Source organism: Adelges cooleyi, unplaced genomic scaffold (genome assembly GCF_023614345.1).
Source record: "Adelges cooleyi isolate 19-005CV unplaced genomic scaffold, UGA_ACOO_1.1 ACOO_flye_CR_arks_rails_tigmint_CR_PRNA_376, whole genome shotgun sequence".
In the NCBI taxonomy this organism is placed as follows: domain Eukaryota; kingdom Metazoa; phylum Arthropoda; class Insecta; order Hemiptera; family Adelgidae; genus Adelges; species Adelges cooleyi.
The window spans coordinates 13,604,208-13,617,332 of NW_026096053.1; the positions used below are offsets into that span (position 1 = coordinate 13,604,208).

Sequence of the window (13,125 nt, forward strand, 5' to 3'; positions counted from 1 at the left end):
CTATTATATATGCACACAAACCGTTAAATTATTAACGGTCGTCCTATACTACTCGGCCACGGCTATTATACGAAGACAGCGTGTCATAAAATACAAATAAAAAAATGATAAAAAAAAAGTGTCATTTGAAATTTGACGGACAATGACACGGTTGTTTTTCGACGTTATGATACCACACCGCCTTAGCCGTTGTGTGCGCTTATAATGTGCTGCCAATTTTATTAATATTTCATTTTTTTTGCCCATTCGTATGCTTTCCGACTTTTCAAGTCATATTCGTTCTGAAAATGTGGCATTCCTATAAAAATGCCCGTATAAATTATAATTATATATTCCGTGAACTGCTGTATAATCCTGTTGGTGTTAATTTTTTTTTTTACAATACTTTTATGGACAATTGAATTGGATTTGACAGTTGGTAACACTGTTAACTGAAAAATAATCAAATATCGACCGCCGCCATTGTGTTGTTTTTATTAGAAAACATTCTTCTGGTAAACAAAACAAATAAATTCTTGTCAAAAAAAAAAAGTGTCATACAACTACTCATTTTAAACGCAATTTGTAGAAAAAAAAATGTTGCAATAAATAATATTTTTTCGAAAAAATTATTGAAAAATCCAAACACAACTGGGAAAATCAATAAAAACCGAAAAGCTTAGAATTATTTAAATTTTGTTCAATTCTTTCGATTCCATCTACTTGACTTACATATTTTCTTCGTTTTAACCGTGACGGTTTTTAGTGTACTATCATTTTTTTGTGTTGTTGTTTTTTGGTTTTTCGTGCAATATTTCTATTTGGGCATTTGTTTTTCACTGTTGTATTTTTTTTTTCAAGGTTTAAAAATAGTAGCCGTTTTTTACGGTTTACGGGTTCGGTAAATTTTTAAAATCCAGTTCAAAGTTTCTCCGATTCAAAAACACCGCGTCTTGGGATGGAAGGCAATATTTTTTTATTTACCAAAATATTCTGCGTGTACTGCGCGGTTTTTTTTTTATTCTTTTTTTATGTCATTTATTTGGGCAAAGTCTTGTTGATTCTCAAATCTGCTTTCGTGCGCAAATATTAAAAAGAATTGCTATATAAAAAAAAAAAAACCCTCGCCCGATGTGTCTGTTCGCTGTGATATTAAATAAAATGTTTGTATAGATATACGTTTAATATCAAATATATATATATTTAATATCACTCTGATAACCTCGAACCTTTTCCGGGGTTTTTCGATCGGGTCGCCGAGAAATGCCCGAAAGTATTAAATCATTCGTGTGTATTATTAAAAAATATATTATTATTAAAAACGAATTAGTAGTGTTGACGGAATCCATTGTATAGTATTATTATTATTATTATTGTTGTGGTGTCGCCTATACCCGTGTACGAAGGCCGCCAGCTCGGGATTAGCCTCCTAACCTGAACGCCGTTCTCCTCTACTGTACTTAAACCCCTGGGACTTGTCTATAATAATATTGTTACCGTGTGCGCTGCACCGTGTTGATATTGTACTTGTTATCTTTTGTGTGCGGTCCTCGAGGTTGAATCCTTCGATTTTTTTAGAATATAATATATTTTATATTGTACCAGCTCGGCATCGCATGATGTGTTTTATTCGCCGTGTGTTCCCTTTGCGCCTTTCCCTTGCCGAAGCCTGCCAGCATTATAATATAGTATATATACTTAGGGCATCAATCATTCTTGCCGGTCGACACCGCCGCTATTATGATAATAGTAATAATAATATTATGTATCGCGCAGGAGGAGCTTTTCTAAACCGCCCCCTCCCCTTCGAGAAAAGCTCCTACCCTCTCCTTCGAACACCACAGATGGGGGGGGGGTTACCTATACTCTTTATTTTTCCTATTATCTATCGCTCAACCAATATCTTAAAGCACCCCCCCCCGAGTGTGTGCGTGTGTATCCCACGGCGATTAGAGGTCTTCTTTGTAATTTCTATAATTTATTAGCAACCCGTCGTCGTCGTGCATCTTCTATGATATTAATATGGGCTTTTGCGCTGTTCGAATATTACATAGGTTTGGTTAGACTTGGAACGGTAACCTAATCTAAACTTCATCATTCTTATCACTTGCATAACCGATTTATTATAGTCGTAAAAGTGTCTTATAATGTGTATAAAAGTGTAAAATAGTCAGTGTCATACAAATAAAATAACAGGCTAACTTAGCCGACTAAGAGCATGGCGGCAGAGGCTTCACCCTGAAAACAGAAGTTTGCCGTCTTGTATCATACATTTCTTATCATCATCGAGTATTTTCTTATCAATCGCCATTTTCATCATTATCCTATCAGTAGGAGGTAGACAAACTTAAAATGTAACACGGTAGATATACTTATCACTAAAAAACGTGGCGGCCATCCTAAAAAAATATATTATCAATCGGTATAATAATTAATTTTAGGATAACTGAGAAGACGGTAGACTCCGTTAGATTATCATTGTTTCCATTAAGACGAATCCTCTCCGATTTAATGTATCTGTGATAACACTTATCAGCTGAATTCTCCTTATCAATTACTGTTCTTATCACTTCTTGTCGACTATGTCAAAAGCACAGCACGTTCCGTTAAAAAACATACACAGCAACAACTATTTTTACAACATTTTTTTCTTCTTTAGTATTCACAAATTGCGTTTAACGGTTTCCACGTTCTGTATAAGTATGATAATATCTGTTCACTCACGTCGTTGACGGGTGTCGCACGATGGTTATCAGCCGGTAGAGGCGTTTAGAACCTTTTGATCGGTTATAATATTATTAGGTGATATTAGTGTTTAACGGTAAAACGAGCCAGGGACTTGTGTGGGTGGGCAGGGAATGAATGGGGAGGGTATAGACATGAAGAGGAAAAGAGAAATACGGTTGCTGGTTTCGCGTGTGTTATTTTTGACACAGGTCACCGTTCGTCGCACTTGTTTTGCATATAACACTATTATTAATATTATTATTATATATTATGCTATTACTGTATATTATCGTGTGGCGATTTTGGCCGGTAGTCGTTTAACGCGCACGGTTAATAAACGAGAATTTACATAATAATAGCAATACTCACACAATATGGTTTATAATATACCGAAACGGCGACGGAGCAGACTTGCCGTCGCCAAAAAAGAAGGTACGGTCGATCCGTTAAAATGAGTAATATTTTATTTTATGTGTGCAGCAACATTAGATAAACGTCGTTTTTAGACGGTAGTGATAACACTTCATATTTTGGCTTAGGGATAGGTACGTTGATTAATTAAATAAACAACATAACACTCTCAACTGTGGCGTGACCCTATTTTTTAAATTTATCATCAGCAGGGTCGATTTTGATTTGGCGTTTAATCAAACGTATTGTGAACCAAGTTTTTTTTATGCAAAAATTGTATTTATTATTATTGAATACAACCGCCGAGTTGTCTAAACGCCAACGGCCGACTCTTTCGATAATTATATGTATACTTATACATTTTTCCCGTTGGCTTTTTAAGCGCCTCTATTGTATTTCGCGCGAGTCTCGCCTCGGTTAAAGTTACATACGTGTACATAATATAGATATATAGAAATAATACAAAGAAAACGTATCCAGCTAATGTGAATACATGCATAGAAAATGCTCTGGAGTTACTACAACCACGACGTTTGTCAATATGATTGACAATTGAACTTCGTTTTTGCGGTAAGGCTAATTTTAAAATTAAACAAGTGCCAAAATTACCATCAGCTGATAAGAAAGATTTGATAAGAAAGTGATGTGATAAGAAAACGTTATCACGTTTTAAAAATACTGTACATGCGATTCTTTTAACTTCAACACGCGGTATTGGCGACAATATTATCTATAATAATAATTTTGTTACCCTTTTTGACCTCGGCCTTCTGCCCCTTATTGCGCTTAGCTGTTCATAATAATAATATTATAACTACACAAGTAAGTATAAGTGTACACGCTCCCGACGACCTCGAAGGGGTCCCACTGTAATGCTCTAACGGGTACAATAAAAATATCGTATGTTATATAATAACCGTAATGGTTCAGATATCTTCGAAGTCACGGCAATATTATAGTATTATTATGATTATATATGTCGTTGGGTTAAATAAAACGGTTTTTATTACGCAAAAGTATATTTTTAGTGCAAACTGGAAAGTATTAATAATAAAAATCGCAATAACATACATTGCCACGTGGCACGCACAGCGCAATGACGCATTACTGGTTAGGTTTTTATTTATATTTATGGTTTTTTGATTTATATAAAACATTTTAAGAAAAATGTAAAAAAAAAAATTTCGGCAGAGAACCTCGTGACAGAACTTGACGGTCAGATACTTGGGAGATTTGCTTGGATATGAAGTCTTCGAGTTGTTTATTTAGGCCAAGAGCAAACACAAAAAAAATATGCTAGTGATAAGGATAAATTGCCTGATAACACAGACATGTTTTAAAAGACTAATTTCGGATTTGAGAAAAATTCTATTGAAAATAAAATCTGTTCTACGAGTAAAAGATATTTGAAAATTTTCGCAATTTTCACTAAGATCTATGACGAGATAACTGTCTTAACTAAATCACTCAAAACGCAAAGAACGTTTCTCAGTATTTTTCGAGCTAGCTTGACAGCTCTTATTACAATCCATGAGAGCTTCAACGCATTCACCTTTTTTTTTTTTTTTTTAGTACAAAATGTTTTTCTTAATATTACTATAACCAACTGTTTTTTTACTCCTTATTTTAGTGTTATAACTATAAAATGTTTTTTTCTCCGTCGGTGGTGTCATTTTGAAAATCACACCAACCATATACAGGGTGATACACTAACTATGAACCAGTCAATATGTCATAAGATATTAGACTTTTTTTAATTATTCATTTTTATAGTTAATTGTTCACCTTGTTTTAGTTTATTTTTCAAAAATAAAACATAAAAGGTAACACATGCTCTATTGTACAAACATTTTAAATTAAGAGTAATTAGCTGAACATTTGGACGTTTACTTTTAAAGTTAATACATTTTAAAATTTACCGTTCAGAAATCTTAAGTTCATACGGTTTTAATAAACAAAAGGGATGGGGTTTTATAATTGAAAAATATATTTAAAATCTGGGCTAAATAACAGGTAACTGTAAAAATATAAGAATGAATAGTTCAAAAAAAAAAAATTCTATTATCTATTAAGTTGGTGAATCACCCTGTTTAAATGCTGTCGCTTAACCGCGATAGAGCAGGCCTTCTTTCAAATGTGTTGATTAAAAAACTGCGTTTGTTTTTTTTTTTTGTTAACACGACTGAATCGTAATAACAACAACATTATCTTTTATTTTTATTTTTTATATTTTATATTTTGCCTGTGTGCCATGTGCTCGCTCGCTGATATTTTATGTAATTGTGTGTAAATATATTTATATATATTTAACCTGATTAGATTAAACACACATACCATACCGGAATGTGTAGTGTCCGGTTTTTATTTCGGTTCTGTTTAGAGCAGCGCACACACAGTTGATATCGAGGTGTATTAAGTCGATTATTGTTGTTTAGACCGGTCAAGGTTTTTTTCCCGCCATGATCATGCTAGGAGGGCAAACGTTAATACTGCGAACGATAATAATAAATAAAAGTATGATAATAAATTTAAATAAAAAAATCGCATCTAAGCTAAAAATAAAAAAAACGAAAACCCGGTATTCGACGAAACTTCTTGACTACTTGGATACTTCTTGTTGACTAGATCACACACTGACCTTTGGTTGTATGATTTCAGAAACGACCGGAGAATGCGAAAACGCCATTTGCAACAACTCGCCGGTGACGAAGAGGAGAGTTTTCAGCGGGTAAGTCCACACACTAGTTATACTTATATTTGTACACACTGCAATTTTTCTATTTATTCTTTATTCAATTTCGAAAAAAATATATCCCACTAGGACTTGTGTACGGCCGAGGCCCATAAAAAACATTAGAACATGTCCGTTTATAATTTATTTATATTCTCTTGAAACACCATAAAGGACATTCGATAAATCTAAAAAAATATGCAAACTACATTTTATGCGTTTTACATTTTGTTATGGTTGTACATTTTTCTTTTGGTAACAAAATAAAAGGCACAACGCTCTGCGTACAATTGATAACGACTTGTGACGAAATGTAATTTACACAAACAACTGATAATGTTAAACAGAAATAATTCAACAACGACTAAGTATAAAAAAATAAAATTCTCAACTGGCTTTATATATATATATATTTTTTTTATATTAAATGTAATTATAAAAAAGTTATTAAATGTGTTTCCTGCACACAATTCACAAAATATTGTCCTAAATACTTTGATTGCGACAAAATTGCTTAACTTTAAACTTCCATTTTTATTGGAGAAAAAACGGGGCGTTTTCTTTTTAAACAATATTTTTTTTTAGTCAATTCCGGTGAATTTTTAACTTTTTGAGTTCAGTAGACTTTTCATTATACTTTTAACGTTTGTAAATACATTTTTGAAAAATCTAATGAGGTTGGCTCGAAAACTATATGAAAGTTGATGTTTTTAAAAACGTTAGAAGAAAAAAAATGTTGGCATAATTTTTTTTTTGTCTAGACCTTTTTTACTTACTCTGAACAGCTGCGTTGGCTTGAGATTTATATTAGAAATATTAGCGACAACCCGTTTATAGTGACGACGACGATAAACGCCAAACTATGATTTAATTTACAAGCAGTTAAAAAATTATATTAAAACCGATTGGATGAGTCACGCCGTGTGTTTTATTTGTGCTATCTTTTTCATGAATGAAATGTCTATCTAAAAAAAGAAAAAATGTGCAAAACGGTCATAGTAAACTATCGCCGCTTTCGTCAACATATTATTGCTATTTTATCAAACAAAATAATTGTCCTCATAAAAAAATATATTTATTTATATAATATAACCTTGACGGCAAAATGTAGAAAATTGCTATTTTAAAAATATCCTGAAAATGTATTGTATCGGTCATAAACGGTTTCAAAACAATATTTTAGAAAATATCACTTTTTTTTGCTGTATTTTCTATTATGTAGTTAACGAAGAAAATAATTAATAAACAATAATCGTTGTCCGTACAATGATATTGCATTTTGTGACCAAAACGTTGGAAAGTCATCCATAAATCATCCGTGCATGGGTTTAACGTCTAATTATTGTGTTTTACACGTTAACTATTATTATAATATGATTTATTTGTTGGAAAAACAATATGTCGCGTTATATATAATGTTCAACACGGTAATTAGTATAATAGGCGCTTATTGAGCTTGCAAGTATTAATTAGGTACAATGCAAATGACCACTAGCCTCCTGTTAGGGTATAATCCATCAACGCGCAATGGCTGTGATAATTATTTTTCTTGATGGTTTTACCCCGTTATTATAGGCTTTTTATAGTGGAAAATTTTCAATTTCCCAAATTATAGGTTTGGTTGGTTTTGTTAGGTTATGTTTGATAAGGTTTTTGATTCAGGTTATTTTTGGTTAGAATAAATCAGACCCTAAGGGAGTTGTGATCCATCAAACACAAGACGTTTATTTTCTCTTAAAATAATTACAATTTTGAATTTTTTTTCTTTTTAAAAATATTTGTATTTGTATGTTGCTGTACAATAGTATAACATTTCCATAAATTTACCTTTTGCAGTATTCTCTGTTAACAGTTTAATCTTAAACGGTAACTTGTATATTTAATTAACTTTTTAAAAGAAGAAGAATTTGCTGAAATGTTGACTGTTGAATAGGTAGTTTTGAATAATTGTATTTAAAGTCATTGAAGTTTAAATTTAAGGACAGTAGGTAGGGTGGAGTGAAGTATTGATACCTGTGGGCATTTCTCAACTGCACTCTGCCTCTCGTCCTAAACGTTATTAAGGTTAAAAGTAATAATTCAAAACTGGTAATGGACCGGTTTATATTTTCAGCAAATCATTCTAAGTTAAGTAAATACATACATCACCATTAAAATTCGAATTTTATAATTTACTTAATTACTAACAAAGGTAAATTTTAGGTAGTTTTCTAATATTGTACAATAACATAAAAGTTTTCAAAAAGTAAAACTATAAAATTGTTTTTATAGTTTTTAAAATTTGTCATAAAAATGAATATGGCTTATGTAAATGGATCACTTGTTATACTAATCCAGTGTTTAGTAACTAAACACTAAATGATATAATATGCATAATTTACTGCAGTTACACGTCAGATTTACCATTAGCCTTTTTCAAAGTATAATTATGTTTGTGCATGGAAGGAACCTCGCAAGTGTAAGTATAATGGAAAACTTGAATAAACTTATACCGGCCGTTACAACAAAATATTATACTTACTGTATACAATCTAGGTAGGTAGGTTAGGTTAGGTTAGGTTAGGTTATTATTTATTTATTAGTTAAACAAATAGGTCGGAATTTTAATGATAAATAAAACAAGTTAAAGGCGGTTGTTCAAGTTTTTGACAATACCAAATGGCGTTTTTATTGTGTTTTTAATCTTGAACAATCGTCACGCAGACCTTATCCCTCTGGCGGTGGTGGCCTAACGTTATTGCGTGTGCTTCTTAAACGACGATGGCCGGCCAAGTTTCCTTATAGGGTTCGATATTTGTTCACCTCCGGGCTATTAACATAATATATTATTATATGTACATAAGAGGTATATTATTGTGCTGTTTACGGTGCCGATATTATGAGCGCGATAATTATAATATTAAAACGAGCGGCCATTTTATAGTTTGTATTTCGCCGCCATATCCGCGAGAAGCCTCCCGTCGACTGGTCGTCGATCGCCGGTTTTGCTTAGCTTTTTTAAGAAAATATTTTTTAAAAAACAACGACTTGAATTTCTTTCACAGGAGAATGTGGATACCGACTCCTCTGAGAAAGTTCAGCACCGGCAGCAAAGTGGACAAGAACCACGTGCAATCGTCGTCGTCGGCCAAGAAGAATTCGGATAAGAAATTCAAAGTGAGTGTTTTTTTTTTTTTAAATAATAAATTAGTCGTGTCAAAACACGGTTTTCCAAATATTTTTAAAAACTATTCGAAAAAAAACCATAAAAGTCATTTTTTTTTTTCAAAATTATATTGGCATAACATTAGTTTTTGCAAACTGAATTTTTAAACATTCTCAAACATCATTTCCTTAGATTAAAAAAGCGTCGTTTCTGGTTTTTATCCCTGTATACTTACTTTGATTAATATTGACACAAATTTTTAAAACTTAAGTATTTTTTACTTAGAGGGGGGGGGGGAGGAGAGTAAGTTGGGAATATTTCCATAATTTAATATTGAAACTTTTTTGTAACAGCATCGACCGTTTCCAAATACATCAAAAGGTTTTAAGATTCATAAACTATTATATTGCGAGCGCTTTATCTTTCAAACTTAATGACACAAAAAATGTTTAGAACCGTTTATACGATAATAAATTGTTAGGTCAGGTTCAAAACGGATTAGTTTCCAACGTTTTAATTCATTCGTAAACGTTGTGTAAACGTTCTGGGTCGCATTAGAACTTCATTAACGGTTTATAGAACCATTTGAGCCGTGTGCAATCCGCTACCAGTAATAATAAATATCTGGGCCAAAAAAAAAAAAATAATAATTTAAAATTATGTGAGGCGGAAAGTGAAGGGACCTCTCGTCTTGTGAGAATCTTAATCGCAAGCGAGGCCAACTCTTCGATCAGGGTTGGTAACATATTTAAGAAAAAAACATTATGTTTTGTGACAATTTTTGGTTAAGTTTTATTCCTCGAGCGTGTAAAATAAAAAGGTTGGCAACATTTCAAAACTTCAAAGCGTTCAATACTCTCAAAAAACACATTTTCCGATGATAAATTCAAACAAATATAACTCGGCCAATTATCAAGATAAGATTTTCCTATCAAATTGTTCAGAATTTAGTGCCAAATTTGGAATAATAACCAATAACTCAAAATTTGATTTTTGCGACAAGAGGTCCTTTTATGCCCCACATACATAATATATTAAACTTACCACATATTAAAACTTTGAACATGAGTATGTTTTGTGTTTAGTTCAAAACTTTTCAGCAAGATCGAAATCTGACCTTTAACATTTTGGCAGACGACGTGCCATGTTATCACCTCGTCGTTACCTGTTATCAATTATCCTTACCACTCGTTACCTCTTATCAACCCTCAACCAGACAAGAGATAAGGTATCTCTTATCACTTCTTTTATCGTTCATCCTTGTTGTAAAATATCAGGTGAACCGTGGTGTAAATTGTTTAGTTAAGATTATTACGATATTGTGTTACTCCGCGAAGAGAAAGAAATTTCTCTCGCGATTTTTAAGTAGTAATTCGTATAATAATTTGCATCTGTTGTTGTCCGCACAGTCGCCGGTAAGCGAAGTGACGAAATCCGTTCCGGTCGAAGATGAACAAAACGGCGACGAACCCGACGACGAACTGGAATTACCTCCTCCAATGAAGCCCAGTCGAATTTCCGAATCTATCCTGGTGAACGCCGACACGGCCAACGTGGCCTCGCAGAGGGTGAGTTTTTACTTATAATAACATAATATAACCTTTGACCGCCATTCGGTGGGGGGGGGGGGATTTCGATTAAGTCGAAAATAACCGACACCTTAAAATTTTGACAGTTCATAATATTAGGATTGACCATATCCGAATGTTTTTTTTTTAACCAACCGAATATTATTTAAGAAAAAAAAATTACATAATTTTATCTATCTGTATGAGAGCTAATGCGTTTTTTTCTTCTTCAAATCAAATCCTTCCATTGGTGCTCATACGAATGGATATAAGATATTCTCAAGTTAAAAAAAAAAAAAAAAAAGTTGGTCAGTTAAACGTAATTATTAAGGATATGGGCGAAATATGTATTTTTTAGCTCTAATTTTATAACATTTTTATTATGTATATTTTTTAGACCGACCTTAACCAATTTTTTTTGTTTACCCAAGTATATTTAATTTAAGAGATAAAAAAAAAAGAAAATTTTAAACTAGAGGTGAATCAAAGCTATTTAGTCCATTCGTATAAAACTTGTGGAAGTGTTATGTTTTTTTCTTTTGACTATATCTTTTTCAATTTTGAAGTTACAATATACGAATTGGAATATTTGGAAAGATGACAAAAAAAAAAACCTTAAAAAAAGTATATTATGAGAAAAATATTTGATTTATTATTGGTTTAATGACCAAGTTGTTTACTAACAAGTTAACTTAACAATATTTTTATTTTTAAATGAACATTTAAGTAGTGGTATCAAATACTTTCCTCGTATATCTTTTTTTTTATGTATTTTCCATCGTCCTTCCAACAAGGTCACTCCTAATGTTGTAGCTTCAAAACTGAAAAACACACGGTAAAAAATTAAAAAATTAATCAATTTCACACGTGTTATCCCAAATGGATAAGACAAAATAGCTGCTTTGAGTCACCTTTAAAAATATTATCCGATCAGATTCGAATTTTGACATTAAAGAGAGATGGTTTGGGTAAACAAAAAACAATTTTTTTCGGGTTGGTCTAATAATATATTTTACTGTAAAATCAATTAAAAATAAATACCTGAATTGATTTGTGTGTGTGTTGTTCTCTGCCACAGACTTCGGCTCTTTCGGCAGAGGTGAACACCTCTTCCACGGCCGACCTGGCCGAAATCGAACAGATCGTCAAAGAGAGAATGGTGATTTTTGTTTATCAGAGTTGGCTTGTTTTATAATATCTTCGATTTTTTTTTTCACAGTCGTTTAGCTGTTTTTTTTAATGGTTTTTTCCGTAGACTAGATTTTGATAGTGTGATATTTTGTGTAGTTGTTGTGCACGTGGCTTGCGATCAGGAGACATATTTTTTAAAAAAGCATTAAAAAAAAAATGAGATATCATTTCAAAATTGGTTTATTTTTGTTAATCCGTTCAAATAGAAATGTATTTGAATTATTGTTCAAATCAAAATACAATTATTGTTTATTTATTATTTGAGTTTTTATCAAAACATTATTATACTTAACTATTTGATTTTTTTTTTTAATTTAAATAACGCCCGGATATTTTGAAACAATATTTAAATGAAAGTTGGAATAATCAAATCAAATAAATATTTATTTAAAATAACTAAAAAAATATTTTTAATAAAAATGTATTTATATATAAATAAAAATAAATGATTACAAATAACATTTTGTAACATTAAATACAAATGTGTTTGAAATAAAATTATTTTCAAATTATTACTTGTTATTGGACATTTAATTTGAAGAAATTATTATAGAAAATAATAACGCATTTAAATTAACAAATAAAATAAATTTTTAATATAAATGTGTCTCTGCTTTTGTGTTTTCTTATAATTTTTTTTTTCCATCATTTTCCAGTCTTTGATAAATATTGACCGATATGTTTTTTCTTGCAGGAACAACACAACGACAAGACGGTCGAGTCGAGGCTGAAGAACGACAACGAATGCGAAGAGGCGCTACACAAACGAGAGTACGTGATGCGTGAGCTGGTGGACACCGAGAGGGACTACGTGCGCGACTTGTCTCTGGTGGTGGAAGGATACATGACTGTGATGCGGGACCCAGCGGCCGCCGGCTGCGACATACCCGTGCCCGAAGACCTGAGGTCCGGCAAAGACAAAATGATCTTCGGCAACATAGAACTAATATACGAATGGCACAAAGAGTACGTGCGAGATTTTCAACCTTACCGGTCTGTTTGTAATGTCATATTGTATGTTAAATTGATTGTACGTTTTCGGTTTATAGCGTGTTCCTGGCGGCCGTCGAAAAGTGTCTAACGCAACCCCACGAACTGGGCAAACTGTTCAAAAAGTACGAACGTAAGCTGTTGATGTACGTCGTCTACTGCCAGAACAAACCAGTATCCGAATACCTCGTGTCGGAGTACGACTACTACTTTGAGGTACAAAAAATCGCCAGGGTCTTGCGTTAAAATATACAATTTATTATTATGTTATTGAATTATATAAACATCAAATGTAGAAAACATGCCGGTTCGGTTTTGTCGCTTTATCGAAGGTCGTAACAATGTTTAAGTCGCTTGTTGCCAACGTCCGTGATGTTTTTTTA

The 13,125-nt window shown here is 32.4% G+C and overlaps 1 protein-coding gene across 3 annotated transcripts in view; it reads left to right on the top strand.

The window, feature by feature from the left end:
• Positions 1-13,125, top strand: part of LOC126840845 (triple functional domain protein) — a 102,041-nt gene that overhangs the window by 86,308 nt on the left and 2,608 nt on the right. For 2 of the 3 annotated variants that reach the window (XM_050576808.1, XM_050576809.1), the window contains exons 27-32: positions 5,776-5,845; positions 8,893-9,004; positions 10,403-10,561; positions 11,640-11,720; positions 12,447-12,718; positions 12,802-12,958. In XM_050576808.1, coding sequence (XP_050432765.1) covers positions 5,776-5,845; positions 8,893-9,004; positions 10,403-10,561; positions 11,640-11,720; positions 12,447-12,718; positions 12,802-12,958 — 851 coding nt within the window. The remainder of the gene's footprint in view (positions 1-5,775; positions 5,846-8,892; positions 9,005-10,402; positions 10,562-11,639; positions 11,721-12,446; positions 12,719-12,801; positions 12,959-13,125) is intronic. The other variant, XM_050576810.1, reaches the window with a different exon arrangement.